This window comes from Chelonoidis abingdonii, chromosome 1, assembly GCF_003597395.2.
Source record: "Chelonoidis abingdonii isolate Lonesome George chromosome 1, CheloAbing_2.0, whole genome shotgun sequence".
NCBI classification, from domain to species: domain Eukaryota; kingdom Metazoa; phylum Chordata; order Testudines; family Testudinidae; genus Chelonoidis; species Chelonoidis abingdonii.
The window spans coordinates 144367952-144389305 of NC_133769.1; the positions used below are offsets into that span (position 1 = coordinate 144367952).

At 47.5% G+C, this 21354-nt stretch overlaps 1 protein-coding gene across 1 annotated transcript; it reads left to right on the forward strand.

Moving 5' to 3' along the window:
- Nucleotides 1-1408: 1408 nt before the first annotated feature.
- Nucleotides 1409-18145, forward strand: KLRG1 (killer cell lectin like receptor G1). Its single transcript, XM_032778728.2, has 5 exons — nt 1409-2301; nt 6592-6687; nt 7593-7744; nt 10699-10802; nt 15645-18145. The coding sequence occupies exons 1-5, from the start codon at nt 2184-2186 to the stop codon at nt 15754-15756; spliced, it is 582 nt and encodes a 193-aa protein (XP_032634619.1). The 5' UTR covers nt 1409-2183; the 3' UTR covers nt 15757-18145.
- The last annotated feature ends 3209 nt before the right edge of the window (nt 18146-21354 follow it).

Below are 21354 nucleotides of genomic sequence, written 5' to 3' on the forward strand. Positions count from 1 at the left end.
GTCCATAAATGGCTATTAGCCAGGATGGGTTAGGGATAGTGTTCCTAGCCTCTGTTTGTCAGATGGTGGAGATGGATGGCAGGAGAGAGATCACTTGATCATTGACTGTTAGGTTCACTCCCTCTGGGGCACTTGGCATTGGCCACTGTCGGTAGACAGATACTGGGTTAGAGGGACCTTTGGTCTGACCCGGTACAGTCGTTCTTATGTTCTTAGGGGTGGTACCAGCTCATAGCGGTGCTTTGGGATCTGTACTGGCTGCCCACGGGTCTCTACATGCAGACCAAGGTCTTGGGTGTGACGCAGGGGTAGTAAATAGGCTGACTAGGGGCCAAATCCGGACTGCTGGACACTTTGTGATGCACCAAAAGATCCTTCTATTCACTTACTATTATTGTGGCGTGCAAATATTTCTCGAGTCTGGACCCTGGTTATGCCTTGACCAAGAAATTTAGACCTTCACAAAAAATAACTGACTGCCCCTGGATAAAGCCCTCAGTGGCATATGACCAGCCTCCCTGAGGGATTGCCCCTCTCTCTGCCTTACTGCCACAGCTGTAGACATGGGGGCACTCCAGGGGAGCCCCCTAGTTAGGAAAGAGAAGGGTGGCTGGCACGGTGCTCTCTCTGTGAGGGCTTGGAGTCTCTGGGATCTCCTCCCCCTCTTGGTCTGAAATAGTCAGAATCTGATTATTTTCCAGGAATGCTGCAAAAGACACCTGTTTGATAAGGTTTTTGGAGAGGGCTGAGGGTATGCTTCTTAGATAGTGAAGGGGAAGAAAGGCGCTTTTCTAGGTGGCTGGCTAAGCTTCTGCTGATGTGATCATTTTAATGTTGCTGAGGTTTGAATTGTGTTAGTGAGTGTTAAGGCACCAAGAGACTTGGATAGGCCTTTTTATAGTTATTTGTAAATTTAAATAGATAAGTATCAACTGTTATATCTACACTAATGGCTCACAGATCTACCTCTCCACTGTCTCTTGTCTCCTGTCCTATCTAAAATCTAGGCCTGTCTGACATCTCCTCATGAGCGTTCAGCCATCAGCTGAAGCTCAACATGGCTGAAAGAAAGTTCGTAATCTTTTCCCTCAAGCCTCTGTCCTCCCTTTTTCACTCACCATGGATTATGCCACCCATCCTCATTGTCACAAAGGCCTGTAACTGGGTGTCATCTTTGACTTGGTCCTCTGTCTAGATGAGCAGTTCTCAATCAACAGGCTGCATGCGGCCCAGTTAGCACACAGCTGTGGCCCAGATCAGCTGTGTGCTAAAGGCCGTGGGCTGCACGCTGCCCTGCCACACAGCGTGTTCTGGGTTCTCGGCTGCCCTGCAACGTGGCGGGCTCTGGCATCCGGGCTCCCAGCTGCCCTGATCTGTACCGAGCTGTTGGCTGCCGCTGGCCCCACAGGGTGGAGCTCAGGGTCCTGGCAGCTGGCTGCCGTCCAGCCCACTCCACAGCAGGGCTTGGGGTCTGGGCAGCCAGCTGCTGCCTGGCTCCCCACACAGCATATGTGGCCCATAATGATAAATAGGTTGAGAACCACTGGTCTAGATACTCACATCCCAGCTGTATCTACTTCTTGCTGGTTCTTCCTGAATTATGTCTTTAAGATCCACCATATAGATAAACTTCACCTTATCTCATGTCTCAACTGTAAGTTCCTCCTCTCTGGTCTTGAGAAACCACTTTTTGTTCCACTTATGTTCATTCAAAGCACTGCTGTAAAAATCATTTACTTGTTTTGTCACTTTGACCATTTCCTCCTCTGCATCCCTCCAGTCTCTTCCCCATCTCCACTGCATCAAACACTATTTTTCTTCCCTTTAAAAGGCCTTCATGGCCTAGCTTCACTCTTATCTGTCATCTCATATACACTTTTGAGATGTGACTATTGCCTGTGTTTTGCCAGTGATTCCAGCTTTCATTGCCCATTTGCTGAAATTGTCAGTTTTCCAAGAATACCTTTGCACTTTCTTCCATGCTGCCTGTATCAGCGTATTGGCTTTTGCCTCCATTTAAGCTACCCCTTCCTTGAATTAACTTCTTTCACACAGCTGGAGGTGGAGGCTGCCAGATTGCATTTTTTTTTTAAATGCAGCCTCAGGTTTCCTGTTTTGCCTTATTTTGAGCTCTTTCGCTCAACAGCCTGATTCAAACTCCTTGCCATACACCTCATCTTGGCATGGATGTAAGCAAGGCAGAAACCTCTGTGGCTGAAATGAGTGAAGAAATAATCTATACTTCTGTACGATTTTCACAGACACCGCCAGTTTGTGCCAACGATGTTGTAACAAATAGAGGTAAGCGAGCCAAATGAAGGTGGTGAATCCCAGAGCAAAGGCTCTGTCATATGGTATCTACAGGAGCTATTGCAGAAATGTTCAGAGCTGGTAGGATTATGTTCAGGCCCCTAGTAGGATTCTTAGGTTGGACACCCAAAATCTGTAGCTTTCTTGAGCTTGACTGCATGACGATAGATTGGAGAATTTAAGCCTATGTAGATTAATCAAGATGAAGGTACAGATAAATTATTGGCGTATATGAATCACATATGAGAGAGGGAAAAGATCTTTTAGATCATTCTGTCTGTCTTCCAAGGGTGAGTGCAAGATTGTTCATTGTGGCATATTATAGTTTTTCAGTGTTTTCTGCAGTCTAGTTTTAAAAGCCCCCCGTGACAAAGCTCCCATCTCTTCTCCTGAGAGACCATTCCACAGCTCAGCACATCTCAGTATCAGGAAGATTTTTCCTGGGATTCATCTTATATTTTTCCTTTCATAGTTTCCTCTCCCCTCTTGTTGTTTATACCTTCAGATATTTGCAGGCTGTTATGAAGTCTGCACCTTAGTTGTGGTTAAGTTAAGATTGATTTTAGCTCTCTTAATTTCTCCTTATAACTGCTTCCTTCCAGTCCCCTGATCATTTTTGTTGCTCTTCTCTGAACTCCCCCCAGTTTGCTAATGTCTAATAATGAGGTGCCCACATGGAACATAATATTCCAGGTAGGATCTCATCAGAACTGTGTAGAGAGGGGCTATCGCTTCACTGTCCCAAGAAGAGATGCTTCTGTGTATGCAGCTAAAACACATATTCCTGGTGCCTGGGACTGTTGATACCATATGCCTAGATATAAATCTGTTTGAACAAAGCCGCATAGGAAACTTCAAATATCCACCTGCCAGTGAAGTTTCACTCAGTTGGTAGGAAACCACCTTGGTTTTGGATATGTTTTCCAGCTGTGTTTCAAGTCCATTACATGGAAGATGGGGATTATATTTCAATTAGGTGTTTGCAGTCTCTCTTTTGTTTCAAAATCTCCCTTTTCACGTTGTTCCCTGCTGAACTAAGGCTAGAGGAACAGAAAAGGGGAAGCTCCTCTTCACACCCACGTCCCTCTGCCTCCCCAGGAAGTGTCTGATCACTGTCCACCTCGTTCCTCCAAATCTCCAGAAGAAGTATCTTTCTCTGGGCTGAAGCAGGGCTCCTACTACCTCTTATTGGGTCACATCTTGTCATTCCCTGGGGATCAATGCAGATCACCACAGTCAGCTCTCCAAGAGCTTTGTCCAGTCCTTGTTTAAATGTCCTGTGTGTAAAAGGGCTCCCTCCTCTTCCTTCGGGGAGTCTCTTCTCCAGTCTCACAGGTTCTTCACTGTTAGGAAATATTTTATGATTATCCAGTGTGAGAGTTCCACCTCTTGTTCAATTTAATCTCATCTTGGTTTTTTCCCTTTCTCCACACAAAGCCTCTCTGCTCATGTGATACCACAACAACTGAGATCAGCAGAGGCCCTGAGGCCTACGGCACCTTGGTTCAACAGGGCAGAACTACAGGCACTGAATTCTTACTGGAAGGCCCTCAACTCTGGAGTTTGCTTTCCTTCGTAGTTGGATGGATCCTGCCAAGACTCAGATTCAGCCAGTATGCACTGGTGCAGCATATCAGCACTGCTTGCATGCTGCTACCTTATTCTCCAAAATTTAAGTTTTCATGTGTTTTAAAAAGTCTCTAGCTGTAATGGTTGGTTGGAGAGATGCACTCAGCTCCTGTTTTCAAGGCTAATGGATGCAGTGATCTCTATCTGTGTTTGCAGGATCTGAAACAATAACTCTGTGTGGTGTGAACTGCCCTATTTATCTCAGTGGGAGTCAAGCCAGATACACAAGGATAACAGTGTTGACATTTCAAGTATTAATTATTTCATTGCTCACCTGTTGAAGTCCCAGGAAGGTGGGCATGCACAAACCCCCCCACAACTGGGCAGTGTGTGAATCGCTGGCTGGGGGAGACTAGCCCCCAGCCCCGCCCCTTCTGCCCAGGACCTTACCCCTTCCACCGGAGCCCAGAGCCCTCCCACTGTGGCTGCCGGCCCCTGCCCCAGGTTAGTGCCCCCAGCCCTGGAGGGAGGGAGGGTGATGCCAGTGCAGCCCCCCGGCACGCTGGAAGGTGGGCGATGCGACCTCAGCCCCTGGAGCTGGGCTGCAGTGTGGGAAGCAGCAGGGATCCTGGGAGTGGAGCATGGGAGGACTACACCTGTCTGGGGAGGCACAGCCTCCCCCAGCCTATGATACCTGCTGGTCATGGCTAAAGGCCCTTTCCCCAGGCTAAGGAGAGGAGCCACTGAAGCCAGGGCTCAAATAATTCTGGGTGACATCAAAAGAAATCAGCTCACTGTAAACATGTAGGAGAGGAGAGGGCTGATCCTATTATGAAGATCTGTGCAATCTACTGTGAGAGATGCCTCACTTTTGGCAGCACGAGTGACTGGCCTTGGGAGAGTACTGCCACTGTCCCCAGTCAAGGAGGGGCCCCTAGAGCCCAAAGGAGCACTTGACCCCTCCTGAAGGAGAGCCAAGCTCAAGAAGCCCAGTGGTGTATATGTGCCTCACCCAGGGGAAACCAAACACACAGAGCCCATGGGTGTCTTTGCATCCCAGTGAGGGGGAACCAAGCCCAAGGATCATGCATGATCACATTTTGAACATCCGTACAATTGATTGTGAGTCATGTCTTGTGGCTGGATCTTGGAAGTGCACAGTCTTTATTTTGGTTTGTTTCCATCTGCACCATGGATCCTGAGTCTGCTGACCTTGATAATCTGGTTCAAGGCCTTTTAGCTTCCCCAGCCTTTGGGGAAGGGGCAAGATTAGGAAAGTGTATGTGGGTTCAAGGGATATTGATTACTTATTGGGACTAACTGATTAAGGCAGATGAACTTATAGGGGTACGTTTATTTCTGGTTTGTGATTCTTTCATTGTTCGTGTGCCAAGAGCCCAGTGAGAGGGCCATTTAAAAGTCAAAATAATAACATAAAGATATAATGAATAGGACATAGCCAGCACAGCTACAGTTGTAAGGAAACAAGGAAGATGTAAGCAAGCAACTGTAGCTATCACGATTTTATTTTAGTCTTTCCTCATTCATATTGTGCTGAAATTAGTTTTCCATGGCAGCAGGAACTTTGGTTCTGTGGTAAAGATGCAATGTCTGGACTGGGAGGTTAAGAGAGGAGGATTCAGGATGCATACTCTTTTTTTGAGAAGAGGTGTGAGAGGGAGGAACTGAAAATTTTGGACAAGTGATTTCTCAGAACTGGGAAATTAGACTTCAATGTTAAGTGTGAGCAGATATTTATCTTCTATTTGAGCTAGTTTCTGTTTATAATCAATGTATGCAAAAGATTATGGGATGGAGATGGAGTTCCCCCTTCCCTCCTAACATCAGGCTTTGCGGGATTTCTCAGACCCTCAGACTGAGTCCAATATCTTGAGGCACTCTACAGCCACACTGTGCTAATAAAACTATAATAATAATAATGAATTGTTATCCAAAGGTCTCATCCTAGGCATTGTACAGAAATGAATGAAGACAAGATCAATGTCAGAGGAAGAGAGTAATTTTTCCATCTGAAACTTCAGGAAGAATTCTGGAGAGGCAGAATGTAGTTATATGATTAGGAACCTGGACAGGATGCTGAGGTTAAAACTACCTACTCAGGCAGAAAGTACCAGGACATCTTTAAATCAACATGTGGAGAAGGTCTTATTTTTACACTGTATCTGAAAAGTAGCAGCTCCAGGAGCACAAAATCATTCTTCAGCACCACAGTGGAACATTGGAGTCAGTAATGATTCTTCAGGAACAACACTCCTTATTGAGTCATATGCACTATCCCCGTCCACACAGCGCCCTATCTGGACTCTGAAGTATTGGGGTCAGTTCTGATTCAGGAGTGCTCCCTGCCACAAAAAATCCTGTAGCACTGTCAGGGCTGCTGAGTTCAGTGTTGTGGAATTACTGATGCCGGGGTCGTGCAGATGTAGGCAGCCATTTCTGGGTATGGATATATTATTAAAGGAACTATAGGGAGATGTAAGCAGTGCATCCCTTTTGGGATATAAAATCTATAGCCTTCTCTGTAGCCATAAGCTGTTCGGGACAGGAATGCTGTTATTGTTGGACCCATTTATAAATTGTCCGGTACCATGTGTGTGTACTAGGCTAAAAATACAGCTGTGAATGGGGATGCATAGTCAGGTAGGTATATACACCATACATTTACCATGGTTCCTGTTTTCTCTCTTCCAGCTCCCCAGCACGGGTCATCTGGCCTATACAGCTTGGCTGTCGGTGTTGGGACACTGATTGCCCTCATGGTGATTGCAGTGGTAGTTTGGAGGATTGGTGAGTTTGGCATTTGGAGGATTGGTGAGTGTCCAAAGAGAATTGATGTGAACAACCTGATATCACAAGATGGGAGATCTGTTCTCAGTTCACCTAAGCAGACAAGACAAGATTCTGATTACCGTTATACTATGGCAAATCAGGAGTAATTCCACTGAAAACACTGGAGATACTCTATCTTTTGACCCTGTAAAGGAAAGCAGAAACTTGCCTACAGCTTACTGAGGTCACCCCCTATGGAGACCCTAGAGGGTAGATCCTTTAACTAGTCCTTGTTTCCTAGTTAAAGGAAGAGCAATGAAATATAATGAAAGGTCTGGGTTGTTTTTTTTTTTCCCACATTTGTCTACTGTTAGTGAATTGAGAAATAAAAGTATTAGTGCTGTGACATTCTTAGTGTCGCATGCACAAGAAGGTGCTAAACCCTATATGCATATGCTGCTGTGAGCTGTGGTCACACCTTTTCCACTTCTCATCCTGTGAAACGATCACACCCTTGGTATGTGACCTTTTCTCCTGTCTTGCTTTCAGAGGGCTAAGTTCTGCTCTCACAGGACTAAGTAACTGCATCCACTGAAGTCTGTGGAGTTATCCAAGTGCCAGAGGAAGATCAGCCCTGTAGTGCACACAACTGATCAAATTCAGAGGTGATGTAAAGAGTGGTGCAAATTACACAAAGGGCCTGTGATTCCGTTGCCTTGTATAGTTGTTTATACTTTTATTCCTGACTCTCACGTCCCTGCCTTAATTACAGTCCATCCTTTCCACATGGCTGTCGTGTTCTGCCCAAGCTGGCTACATTTTCACAAGTGGATATGCAATCCCAGCATGTATCCCCGCTATAGAATGCTCTAAAATGCTTCAGAGTGAATAGAAAGAGAAAAGTCATTATGGTTTCTTTGCAGATAGCTCCTGTCCTGGATGCCCTGACCAGTGGTTTGGTTACAGGAGCAGCTGTTACTTCTTTTCCAAGATGAAAAAGGATTGGAATTCCAGCCAGGCATCCTGTTCTGCAGAAGGATCACATCTCTTGGTGATCAATGATGCCAAGAAAATGGTAAAAGTCTGCCAGTATCATTATATGAGACTCTTTCATTGTCTTGCAAGTGCTCTGTGATTTGCCTCCAGTGCATGCTATCATGCTGACACCAATTTACTATAAAGGGGCGAAAAATCCCTTCATTATAACCATGTTACGCAGGAGGCTGACATTTTCAGTCTACATCTAAGAGGTTCCCATGGGGAGGTTATGATCAGCAGTCTGGGAAGGATGTTGCGTGGGAGCTTTTTCCATCCTCTGGCCCGTGTCCCTGCCCCCACCAATAGTTAGCTTTCCACTGATGAGAGTTAGCTTAGCTCAACTAGTCTCAGCAACTGAACGCAGCTGAGTGGGTGATACTGGAAGCCATCTGTTTGTAAGCTCTTTCAGCTCCAGGTGCCAGGTAGGGGGCACAAAACTCATGACCATGAGAGTGTTTCAGGCACCAGGCAAACAAGGCAAAGCTAGTTGAGACTCTTGCTTAAGCAAATCCTGACCACAGTCCTTGCTGCTGGGAGCCGTCCTCAACCTCCGTACGACCCATTTTTTGGCTGCCAGAAAACCTCCCTGATCCCTCTGTTGAAAGTTCCCCACCGACTTCTCAGTTCGTGGGGCCTCCCTTGATATCTCCTGTCATGAGTTCCACATACAATGGATTTTCCTTCTATAAATCACCCCTGTACTCCAGCCACATGCTACTGCATTCCTTATGCTGCATAGGCTGTGACCCATAGGCTCCCTTTTGCTCGAAACATTCTTTGATTTCTTGGAGATGTTTCCCAATCTGGCCTATCTCCATATGGCCAGAAGCCTGCCCTGGTTTCTCAAAGCTGTCATTCCCCAGACCTCTCTCTGGCTCCTCCTAGTCCCTTGCCTCACAAAGACACTTCATTCTCTATGGAAGATGTCAGCTTTGTTGCTTTGCTTCTTTGCATCACCATTCCTGGCAGCAGGCGGTGTGGAGTATTTATTATGATTTAGTTAGAAACACAGTGGGGCAAATTAATCCTTAGTGATTTCCTCAACTTTCGTGGATTTATTCCAAGGTGGAATTTATTGTGTACGATTATTCTTTCCATGAACAGTGAACACAAGCTCAAAGTCAGACAAATGGAAATGAAAGTCTTAGGGCAGGGGTGGACAGACTACGGCCTGGGGGCCGCATCCGGCCCTCCAGATGTTTTAATCTGTCCCTCGAGCTCCTGATGGAGCGCCAGGCCCGGGGCTTCCCTGCTCCAGCTAGGAAGTGGGGTCAGGGGCTTGCCCTGCTCTGTGCAGCTCCCAGAAGCAGTGGCATGTCCCCACTCTGGCTCCTATGCATAGGGACAGCCAAGGGGCTCCGCATGCTGCCCCCAGGAACCGCGGCCAATGAGAGCTGCAGGGGGGGTGCCTGCGGACAGGGCAGCACACAGAGCCACCTGGTCATGCCTCTGCGTAGGAGCCAGAGGAGGGAGATGCTGCTGCCTTTGGGAACTGCTTGAGGTAAGTGCCGCCTGGAGCCTGCACCCCGACCCCTTCCTGCACCCAAACCCCCTACCTCAGCCCTGATCCCCATCCTGCCCTCTGAACTCCTCAGTCCCAGCCTGCAGCACCCTCCTACACCCCCAACCCCTCAGCCCCACCCAGAGCCTGCACCTCCAGCGGATGCCCTGACCCCCCACCCCCACATCCCAACCTCCTGCCCCAGCCTGGAGCTCCCTCCCACACCCTGAACTCCTCATATCTGACCCCATCCCAGAGCCTGCACCCCCAGCCGCAGCCCTCACCCCCTCCCGTACCCCAAGACCCAATTTTGTGAGCATTCATGGCCCGCTATACAATTTTCGTACCCAGATGTGGCCCTCAGGCCAAAAACTTTGCCCACCCTAGCTGTGGGGAAACGTTCTTGTGTCTTAATGAAACCTCAATGCTGCCCTGCCAATGCCTATTCCAGTCCTGTGTTCCCCACATAGCTCTGCCAATGCCTCTCAGTCCTGCCCTGTAGCTGCACTGACTTCAGCCTGTGCACCTCTGTCCTGACTTGGTCTGAAATTGCCATGTAGCTTTTAATGTAGGACCCTTATCTAAGAGACTAGGGGGGAAGGGTGTGCGCACGCACTGTGAGTTCACTTAGTGCCCTGGGAACTTCCTTTGCAGTATCAGCACACAAGGCACCGCAAGTTGTAATTTGCCGCTTTCTGAACACAGTGTGTGCTACATGTTTTAAGACATGTTTCACTCCCAGGACTGAGCTGCTGCTTACCCCCTAATTATAAAAAGAAGAGTTTGGGGAACACAAGGCAGGGACAGCAGCAAAGGAGACAAGCTATCAGCATTTCTTAAGATGAAAGCAGAGGTCTTGCCGCTCACATGAAGAGTAGTTAAGGTCCTTCATTTGCAGTTTTTGCTGAAAAATTCCCAATTTTTACAAAAGTAATTATTTTGTTTTTATTGATTTTTTCATCCAGTTTTGGGCCGCTCAAGTACACGAATAAAATCCAATATATTCCATTAGATAGATGTGTTTATGTTAATAAAGTTAGTCTAAATGTGAGACTGTTGGTCAAAGTAAGGCAGTGTGTGGTAGAAGATACGCACGCACGTGCATGTATGTACATATAGTCACAAACTGTTAATGTACAGTTCGTTAAATAAACCACAGCATTAAACCGCTTTTACTTTCAATACTCTTACGTTTTTGTTACTTTTTTTCTGTCCTCTTGTCCTCCCCATATTAACGAGGATACTTACCCAGAAAACTGTCAACTTTTTGCACTGATTTTCACACATTTTAAAATGTTTGTAATAAACAGAGATGAATTTCCCAGGAAATTTTAAACAAAATAATCACTGAAAATAAAGGTCCTTGAGAATAGTCAGGCTTAGCTGGTATAGTTTGCTCCCTGACATTTGATCACTCCATTTGCCTATCAGGACTTAACTTTTCAGGTTGATTTTGATTAATTTCTTTGTCTTTCCCCACTCCTTTCTAGCACCTGTTCTTGGGAATGCACATAGATTACCACTGGATTGGTCTGAGGAACAGCACAGGCAGTGGCTGGACCTGGGAAGACGGCTCAAAACTCAACAATACAAAGTGAGTTTGATTTCAGTTTTTTAAAAAAACAGCAGCATTCTGAAGAGCTAGATCCTCAGATATTAACAGTGTTTATCAGTCCTTACTCAGGGAAAACTACTGAGGTATAGGTACAGCGCCATAGCTATGCTGGCATAACCCCACAGTGCAGATGCATTCAACACTGAGGGAAGGGTTTATTCTGTCAGTGTAGGAACACCATATTCCTGAGGGATGCACAGGCGTTGACTTTTTTCTCTCCTAATGGGTGCTCCATCCCCACTCCACCCTGAGCCCTGCCCCTATTCTATCCCTTCCCCTAAGGCCCCCCTCTCACTCTGCCTCTTCCCGCTCCTGCTCTACCCCCTCCCCCGAGCATGTCCTGCCTTGCTCTGCCTCTTCTGACACCCTCTCTGCCCCTCCCCCTTAGTGCCCGCTGTTGAGCAACTGGTGGGTGCTGAGCGCCCACTATTTTTTTTTCCATGGGTGCTCCAGCTGGAGCACCCACAGAGTCAGTGCCTATGGCTAGGGGGACAGAAACATTCTGTTGACCTAGCTGCATTGACACCAGGGGTTAGGTCAGCATATCTATGGCATTCAGGGGGTGTGAATTTTTCTCATCCTGAGTGCTGCAGGTATGTTGACCTAAATCCTAAGTGTAGACCAGACTTTATGCACTGTCAAATGCTACTCTACTGCCATCAGCATGATTCCAAAGCCATTGAGCCTTTTTCTCTACCACTCTGACCCAAAACCCGCTTAATGCCAACCAGGGCCGGCTTTAGACCGATTCGGCCGATTCCGGGGAATTGGGCCCCGCGCCTTAGAGGGCCCCGCGCCTTAGGTACCTTTTTAATTTTGTTTTTTATAACTTACCCCAGTCCCCGGCTGCAGTCTGCTCCATGGTCCTGCTCCTTTGAGTGAAGCGCCGGCAGGAGCGCGGCGTGGCCCCGCTCTCCCAGCTAGAGCTCCAGCCGGGGCAGCGGGGCTTGCCGCGCTCAGGTCGGGGCTCCAGCCAGGAGAGCGGGGCGGCAGGGCTTTGCCGCGCTCCAGCCGGGAGAGCGGAGTCACAGGGCTTGCCGCGCTCTGGCTGGAGCTCCAGCCGGGAGAGCGGAGTCGCAGGGCTTGCTGCGCTCCAGCCAGAGAGCTGCAAGCCCCGCTCTCCCATCTGGAGCTCCGGCCAGAGCATGGCAAGCCCCGCGACCCCAGCTGGAGCTCTGGGCCCTTTAAATAGCCCCCCGAGCCCTGGGGCAGTGAGGTGCTCCGGGGGGGGAGCTATTTAAAGGGCCCGGGGCTCCAGCTGCTTCTGCCACCCTGGTCCTTCAAATAGCCGCCGGAGCCCCGCCTCCCCCATGCATTCCCCAGTGCTCCCGCGGCTATTTAAAAGGTCCCCGGGGTAGAAGGGGGTTTGGGGGCTACTTAAAGGGCTGGGGTTCCAGCTGCCTCTGCTGCACCCCTTGACCTGCCCACACCAGTCCGGCCCACCCTGCCTGCAGCCAGCTCTGCACCCCGTGCCCACAGCCACCCCTGCCAAACCCCCTTTCCTATCTCCAGCCAACCCCTGCCGCACACCCCTGCAGCCCTGCCCAAAGCCAGCCAGCCCCACACACACTGCTGCCCGCACCAGCCCGCACACCCTACCCAGCCGCACCCCCCGCCCTGTCTCCAGTCAACCCTTGCTGCATCCCACTGCCTGAAGCCAGCCAGTCCCACACTCCTCTGTCTCCAGCCCTGCAAACCCCTGCTGCCCCGTGCAGCCCTGCCTGACCAGCCAGCCACACTCCACACACCCCTTGCCCTGCCTGTAGCCAGACCCTACCTCCAGTCGCCCCTGCCTGCCTCCAGCCAGCCCCATGTCCACTGCTGCCTGCAGTTTCCAGGGCATTTAACCCTGCACACCTGCTTCAATGAGGGGCAGGAGCAACTGGGACCAACATTATGTGCACACCCAGGGAGTGGCGGGACCCACTGTAACGGCAGTCATAATAGCCAATCAACAGCATAATATGCAAGGCTATATTTTATTATTCATTTAGTTATGGAAAGTAAATAATACATGAAAGAAATGAGAGGCTTTTTTTTCCACTTTTTTTTTTAAGTCATCCCTGCCAGGGCCCCACCGAAAATGTTCAAATTGGGCCCCGCACTTCCTAAAGCCAGCCCTGATGCCAACTGGCAAAGGGGTGCAGAGGAGCTACAGGGAACTCCTGGGTTTGGTATGTCCATTCTAGTTCACCAAAGAATATCATGTGAGGTCTCAAATAAAATCTGATGTCACACTGCTCAGCTATATAATTGTGAAACACATGTACGAATGTTATGTAAGGAGTTATGTAAATAGACTAAAAACCAAGTTCTTGTAGACCAGGGTGGGGTCAAACTCAAATGACCACGAGGACCTCATGAGGACTAGTGCATTGACCCGAGCTGCATCACTGACACACACCTCTCACTGCCTCTGGCCCCGCCCCCACTCCACCCCTTCCATTAGGCCCCACCTCTTCCCACCCCTTCCCTGCCCCATTCCATCCCCTTTATCTATATGGCTGTTTACATCCTAATTAAGTATTATGTGGTTCACAATGGGTCTCTTCTTATCAATCTAAACTGAATGTTAATCATAGAACTGGAAGGGACCTTGAGAGGACATCTTGTCCAGTCCCCTGCACTCATGACTGGACTAAGTATTATCTAGATCTGGGGTCGGCAACCCTTCAGAAGCAGTGTGCCAAGTCTTCATTTATTCACTCTAATTTAAGGTTTCATGTGCCGGTAATACATTTTAATGTTCTTAGAAGGTCTCTTTCTATAAGTCTATAATATAGAACTAAACTATTGTTGTACGTAAAGTAAATAAGGTTTTTAAAATGTTTAAGAAGCTTCATTTAAAATGAAATAAAATGCAGAGCCCCCCGGTCCAGTGGTCAGGACCCCGGTAGTGTGAGTGCCACTGAAAATGAGCTCGCATGCTGCCTTCAGCACCCGTGCCATAGGTTGCCTACCCCGATCTAGACCGTTCCTTAATGAAGGATTGTAAAACATCACAGAGAGAAAAATAACAGAAAGAAGCACACAGTGGAGCAGGGGGAGAGAACACTATACTATATTTGGGAGACAAGACAACACCATGTCATCCTTCACCTAGGAGGTAAATGGGTAGCATATTTGCTTCATGAAAGAGAGGTCTTGTTCTCAGCTAGGCTTAGTTGAAAACACTTGAGAGAACTGTGGGTGAGATAAGCTTCTTTAGACAGGAGTGTAACTTGTTAGTTAAATTTAGTCTCTAGAAAGTGTGTTATGATTTTCTTTTGTATGTAACCATTTGTTTCTAATACTCGTAGTCACTATCACTTGCATCTCTCTGCTTTGATCATAAATTTATTCTTGTTTTTACTATAAATACATCTCACTGCTGTGGTGTTAAGCAAAATGCTGGTCCTGAGTTGAATCTGACAAACTGTTGTACTGTTCCTTTGGGAACAGGAGGCCTGGTAATTCTGTGAGTGTCTAATATACTGGGGCTGGACACTTCAGGGAAGGCTCAGAGGACTGAGGGTTGGTGTGTGCCTATTACTAACCTGTAGAGTGAGAGGGAGGCCTGAACGGCAGTTACTTGTGTTACAGCAGGCACAGGCAAGATTGCCTCATGCTGATGGCAGGTGGTGGTGAGGTACCTCACAGCCCTGGGTTCTCCTGGGAAGCGTCACAGCCACTTTACACAGTATGAAGTCATTTACACCTGTGAAAAGTAGCTATAAAATCTTACAGCTCTGAAGCTGATGTTACCTGCATCTCTGTAAATCAAGAATTATTCTACTGAAGTTAATAGTGTTACACTGGTTAAAGTTTAGAGTCCCACTGGTGTTAAACTGGTTTAAATCAGATCAGAACCAAGCCCTACTTTTCTGATTTGGGAGCATTTCACACCCACTTTGCACTGGTGCAAGTGGCACAAAAAGTTCAAAGCAGTGAAGAATAGATGTGCCACTTGGGTGTAAAAAATCCACTTGCCTGAGTGTCATAGCTGTGCCGACCTAAGCCCTGCTGCCGGTAGGTCAACAGAAGAATGCTTCCATTGACCGAGCTACTGTCACCTTGGGACGTGGTGTTCCTACAATGGCATAGCTACGGCTATAGTCTCTATAATGTAGACATGGCATAGGCCCTTTGGCATTAGTAAAGTTATTCTGGATTTACAGCAGCATAAACCAGCATTTGAGCCTTCATTTTTGCTCATTCTGTTGCCTGAGTAAGGACCTCAGGATTTGGCCCTGGGGCTTCAATGGAAGAACACTTTCCCTCTCTCTAGCACCTTCTCAAAGTACTCCAGGTAATGAGCTAGCCTGACACCCTCTGTGGGGGAGCTCAGTGTTGGTATTCCTATTTTGCAGATATGGAAGGTAAGGCCCAAAGAAGTGAGCCAGCATGCGCAAGGTCACGCAGTGTGTCACTGACAGAAGTAGGATGAGGCTCTCATGATTCCCCATCCTATGCTCTAGCTACTTGACTGGTTTCCCTTTGGAATTCCAACTTTCATGTTCTAAAGAAATCTTGGAAGGAAATTGTCTCTCGCTGAGGCTCCCTGCTTTGCCACTGTCATCCTGACCCAGATGGCCCCTGGCACGAACACACACATTGCTCAAGTTGCCACAGTTATTCATTGCACCTTGTCCTTGGGCCAGGGGAGTTGTTCTATATACGCAGTCTCTATAAGTGTCCGTTTTGGATTCAGTGACAGCTGCCCCTTCTGCGGCTGTTCCCGTCACCTCCCCCCCGACAACCATAAAGAGTTTTCTGCCTTGCCTTTTAGTGATGACTCTTACTATTTCTCCTCAGTTTGTTTTCTCTGTTTCTCTTTTACAGGGTCATCTCTAACAGCCCCGTGCAGCACTGTGGCGTCCTGGTGAAGGGTGCTCTCCAGGCCTCCAGCTGTGCAGTTGATTTCCCATGGATCTGTGAGAAATCCCCCAAGTAACCTTCTCCTGCACTTTCCCACAGAATAGTCTTCACTCACACCCGGCCAATGGATCTGGACCCCAGCAGTGCATCCAGACGTGCCTAATCCTTGTTCCCAGTGGGGCCAGGCTGCTGATGCTCCTAGTAGGAGGTTTGTGTCACCATTGCCCTCTGTTGAAATTGCACAGCCATGTAGGAGACTGAAGTCTGATTCATGGACTTTCAGCTCCCTGAAGCTGGAGCTCTGAGGGTGAGTTCTGTGCAGAAAACCTAGATCCATTTGCAGTCCTCATCTTTCAGGGCTGGGAGCATAGCAGAGACCTGCTGACATTATCTTTGTTGCCATGGAAAAGACCCGAATATGATTCCCAGTCTTAGTCTTTCTCACTCTGCCCGAGTGCCTAGGTTATTAGTGTGACAGCAGCTGGGCCCAGTGACCCCATAGGGTTACACTTCTGTGTTGAGCGACAGTCCTGTGGCACCTTATAGACTAACAGAAGTATTGGACATGAACTTTTGTGGGTGAATACCCACTTTGCCAGCATGAGGTTGATGGATTTCCACTCCATACGGCTAAATGCAGTGCCTTGCATAGTGTAAAGTACTTCTGTGTTGCTGAGCAGATGATAGACTTTATTTTCAGTCCACGTTTCTCATTTATCTGCCTCTACTGAATTTTTCTCTACTTGCTGTGCAGTAAACTGGCTTCCATTCTGCTCCCAAAATCTGTTTCTCATTTGTGCCCCAAGACCAGGAGTGCTTTGAAGGGAACAGAGGAAGGTGAAATGAGAATGGGTGACCTTTGTCAGCCCAGAAGTGAAAGTAAACTTCTAACTCCAATAGCTGAGGTGACACGTGGGGCGGGGGTGGGTGGGTGGTGGAAATGGGTAAATGTTGATTTCACTATACACACAAACTGATGAAAAAAATCTTTTCATTGATCATCAAAATTTACAGAGAGGCAAAGTAAGAGAAATGCTGCTTGAGAACTTATTAGAGTTTGATTTAAGTTTATTTGCTTTGTGTATTTTGGCTTGTGATGTTGACAATTTGTGTTTTAAAGATTAGACAGCTTTAACTTTTTGAATTTCAACATCTACTGTCATTAAATATTGCCTGACTTCTCCATAATTTGCCAAACTATGACATTTAAATAGATAAAAATCTAAAATAATATTTAACATAGATATTAGCCTTTGAAATGATAAAATAATAAAAATCTAATTCTGCCAGGCCTAATTATGGGTGTCCTTTAGCTTGAGTGGTTCAGGCCTATACTTCTGGAGTAGTTATTATTTATTTAATAATCACGTGTATTATGGTAGTGCCTAGGGACCAACTACGAATGGGCCCCCATTGTGCTCACCGCGGGACAGACACAGAGTAATAGATGGTCCCTGCCCTGAAGAGCTTACTATCCACGTAGGCAAGACAGAAACAGGGCAGAGAAGGAATAGAACACACAAGCAGAGCGAGCAATGGGGTGGCAGCAAATGGCATGTTAGTACCATGATTTTTTTTTTTGAGGGGTGGTGAGGGGATCACCTATATGGAAAGAGAAGTTGGAGGGGGGACATGGCAACACTCAAGTAATTCTGGAACGCTGTGGAACAGCATTATTGATGGACACAGCGTGGAGGGAGGGGTGGATGGGTCACCTCACCTCCCTTGGCTGGCTCTGAGCAGAGACTCAGCAGCAGCTGTCGTTTCCCCTCTGGACCATGCCCGAGACAGCATAGCAGGGTGGCCCTCTGGCGGGGGACCCATCACTTGCACAGGAAGTAATGCACTGGGGCCTGGGCTTGGTACGTACTGTCCCAGCGAAAGGACATGCTGAGTCTGGGCACCTGGGGCAAGGCAAGGCACAGCCTGGAGAGCATGGGGGAGGTACCATGCAGTCCCCCGGGCCCTCAGCGCATCTACTTCCCAATGTTCCGACTGCCGTCCTTCTCCCTTCTGCTGCCTCGCCCGGAGCAGAGAACTTGGGTTAGTGCCAGGGCCTCCCCCACACACACCCACAGTGCTGGAACACCAGCAGAGGCTCCCATGTTGGGAGGGGATGCAAGCACCCATCCTTAGTACCTCCTGTGCTGCTGCCTGGGTGCGCCCGGGAGGGAAGTGGTGGTTGCTGGGTTTGTGCTCAGAGCTAGCCAGAGAAGGAGAGGCCTGGGCCCCACTTTGTTGCATCCCTATCCCTCCCTCCCCTATGATCAGGGCCACTGGCACCCTCTTCTCCTTCCCAACATGAGATGGAGTGGAACTGTTATGGTCCTGTACCAGATGTGGCCTGGCTGCAGAGATTGCTTATACGCACCAGATGTGTTCATCATAAGATCCTTCAAAACTCTTCCTGGCAAAGCTGAGGACAAGTCTATACTACCGAATTAAGTCGACCTAAGTTACTATGGTGGCTGTACACTGATGTAATTAAATTGCTTTTGAACATCCACACTATGTTCTTTGTGTTGGTGTTGCGCGTCCTCACCAGGAGTGCTTGCACTGATTTAACTGTCATTGTGGGGCGCTGTGGGACAGCTTCTGAAAGGCAGCAACAGTCAGTGTAAGCAATGCAGCGTATACACTGACACTACGTCAACCTAACTACATCGACCTCAGCACTACACCTCTCGTGGAGGTGAAATTATTAAGTCGGCGCAGGGAGCAAGTTACATCAATTGGAGCTACATTTTAGTGTAGACACTTACAGAGTTAGGTCAACATAAGCTGCCTTACATCGACCTAACTGTACTGGAAACCAGGCCTGAGGTTCATCTAACTATGGTGTGTAACACACACTGCCAGCTAGTGGCTGAACAGTATAAAACAATTTGGCTTTCCATTACATCTCTCCCTACCATTTACAATATTTACACTATCGTGCTGTCTTTGAGGTTCAGTACAGGTAAGTCTGTTAAGTGTTTCTGAATTGTACTGGTTTTCTAGTTATAAGACCTGAATGTGTAACCACTTGATCATCTGGCTATCCGTTAGTTGCAGCGACTGGCTGTGGTCAGTTTGGAATCCTTGAATCATCGTCTTCTACATCTGCCATCTGTACCATTTGCTCTGTTGATCGTTCTTTCTGAGGAACAAACTTTAGATGTCAGTGGTTGCTACTGAACTCTCCACTGTTGGTCTTGATCGCATATGATGTGGGAACTGGATTATTTCTCTTTATAACAGCTGGAGTTGCCCATCCTTTTTCTCGATCCAATTTGACATGAACATGGTTACCAGGTTCTAGACCTGGCAGTTCTCTAACTGAGTGATATCTGTTGTAAAAGTGTTCATAAGCTTGTTAAGCCTTTTTACCCAACTTGCCTACTCTCTTCATGTCTGGCTGCTTTGGAAATAATAAATTCTTTACTAAAGCTGGACCTGTAGTTCTGAGTTGTCTTCCCATCAGGAGTTGTGCTGGACTATCTCCAGTAGTTGCTACTGATGTTTATCTGTAGCTCAGAAGAGCAAGGAATGGATCTTTCTGCTGTAGGATTTTCTTGGCTGTCTGTACAGCTCTCTCAGCCTCTTCAGTCGCTTATGGGTAATCCGGTCAGCTAGTAACATGATCAGAATCAATCATAATTAGTTTGGAATGACTAAAATTCTACTGCAATGAATTGTGGCCCATTGTCACTAGCTGCTCTGGAATACAGATGTAAGAAAAAGTATATTTCAGTTTCTCAATAACATAATGACATGTAATATCTTTCAAGTGCATTATTTCCATATACCTGGCAACCAGATAATGATGTCTTGAGATATACCAGGGCACAATCCTGAAACATAGTTCAGTCATGATTTCAGGTTATTAATAATTTTACATATAATGTTGCTATGTGTATTTTGCCATGATATTACTGATCAGCAAGTTGAGTTTTTAAATATCTCACGAGGCATACCTTGTACAGACATGATTATAAAAGTGTGTGGATGCGGGTATATTCTGTCACATTTCCTCGCTTACAAAGCTGTAGTAGGGTTAGCCATTGGCTGCCCTGGAGACTGCAGCTTAGGGCCCTGTTTCCTGCCTAGGGCATCTGCCACCGTGTTTTCTCCTCTCTTTATATGTACAATATCCATATAAGATTATTGGGGTATAAAACTCCAATATAGAAGTCTGGAATTTGAGGGTATGTCTACACTACGAGATTATTCCGATTTTACATAAACCGGTTTTGTAAAACAGATTGTATAAAGTCAAGTGCACGCGGCCACACTAAGCACATTAATTCGGCGGTGTGCGTCCATGGTCTGAGGCTAGCGTCGATTTCTGGAGCGTTGCACTGTGGGTAGCTATTCTGTAGCTATCCCATAGTTCCCACAGTCTCCCCCACCCCTTGGAATCTCTGCGGTTGGATGATCCCAGTGCCTGATGGGGCAAAAATCATTGTTGCGGTGGTTCTGGGTAAATGTCATCAGTCATTCCTTCCTCCGGGAAAGCAACGACAGACAATCATTTCGCACCCCTTTCCCTGGATTGCCCTGCAGACACCATAGCACGACAACTATGAAGCCCATTCAGCTTTTATTTACTGTCACCATATGTGTACTGTGACCGCTGACAGAGGCGATACTGCAGCGCTACACAGCAGCATTCATTTGCCTTTGCATGACATCAGAGACAGTTATCAGTCGTTCTGTACCATCTGCTGCGCCATTGTAAATTGGCAATGAGATGACGGTTATCTGTCGTTCTGTACTGTCTGCTGCTGTCATGGGTGCCCCTGGCTTGAGGTCGGCGGGAGCGCAAAGACAAAAAATAGAATGACTCCCCGAGTCAATCCCTCCTTTAGAGTATCTAAAATAGAGTCAGTCCTGCCTAGAATATGGGGCAAGTGTACTAGAGAACCCATTGTACCAGAGGCACAGTCGCCTCCATGTCAGATCCACAGAAATAATAAGCTGCCATGCCATTCTAGGGGGTGTCCCTGCAACAACCCCACCCGTTGCTTCCCTCCTCCTCAAACCTTCCTGGGCTACTGTTGCAGTGTCCCCCCCATTTGTGCATGAAGTAATAAAGAATGCATGAATAAGAAACACTGATTTTGTTAGTGAGATAAAATGAGGGGAGGCAGCCTCCAGCTGCTATGATAGTCCAGGCAGTACAGAATCTTTTCTTTACACATGAAAGAGAGGAAGCTGATGGAGCTCAGTCCCCAGTTGCTATGATGAGGACAGTTACCAGCCATTCTGTACCATCTACTGGGAATGACCGGGAGTCATTTCTATTTTACCCAGGTGCCCTGGCCAACCTCACTGTGACCAGCCAGGAGCACTCACGGGCTGATGAAGACGGATAGCAGTCATATTGTACCGTCTGCCACCAGGGAAGGGGGGAACAATATTGCTCTTCACTGCCGCAGCATCTACGTCTACCAGCAGCATTCAGTAGACATAGGGTGACATTGAAAAAAGTAAAGAAACAATTTTTTCCCCTTTTCTTCATGGAGGGGTGTACATTGACAAGCTATACCCTGAACCCCACGGACAATGTGTTTGATCCTACAGGCATTGGGAGTTCAGCCAATAATGCAAATCTTTCAGAGACTGCTGGGGACTGTGGGATAGCTGGAGTCCTCAGTACCCCCCTCCCTTCCTCCATGAGTGTCCATTTGAT

Excerpts from the sequence above, each read along its gene's own strand:
- KLRG1 (XM_032778728.2), top strand. The coding sequence starts at position 2,184 with ATGGATGTAAGCAAGGCAGAAACCTCTGTGGCTGAAATGAGTGAAGAA. Across the intron at positions 6,688-7,592 it reads AGTGGTAGTTTGGAGGATTG|ATAGCTCCTGTCCTGGATGC; the intron begins GTGAGTTTGGCA and ends GTTTCTTTGCAG. Across the intron at positions 10,803-15,644 it reads TCAAAACTCAACAATACAAA|GGTCATCTCTAACAGCCCCG; the intron begins GTGAGTTTGATT and ends TCTCTTTTACAG.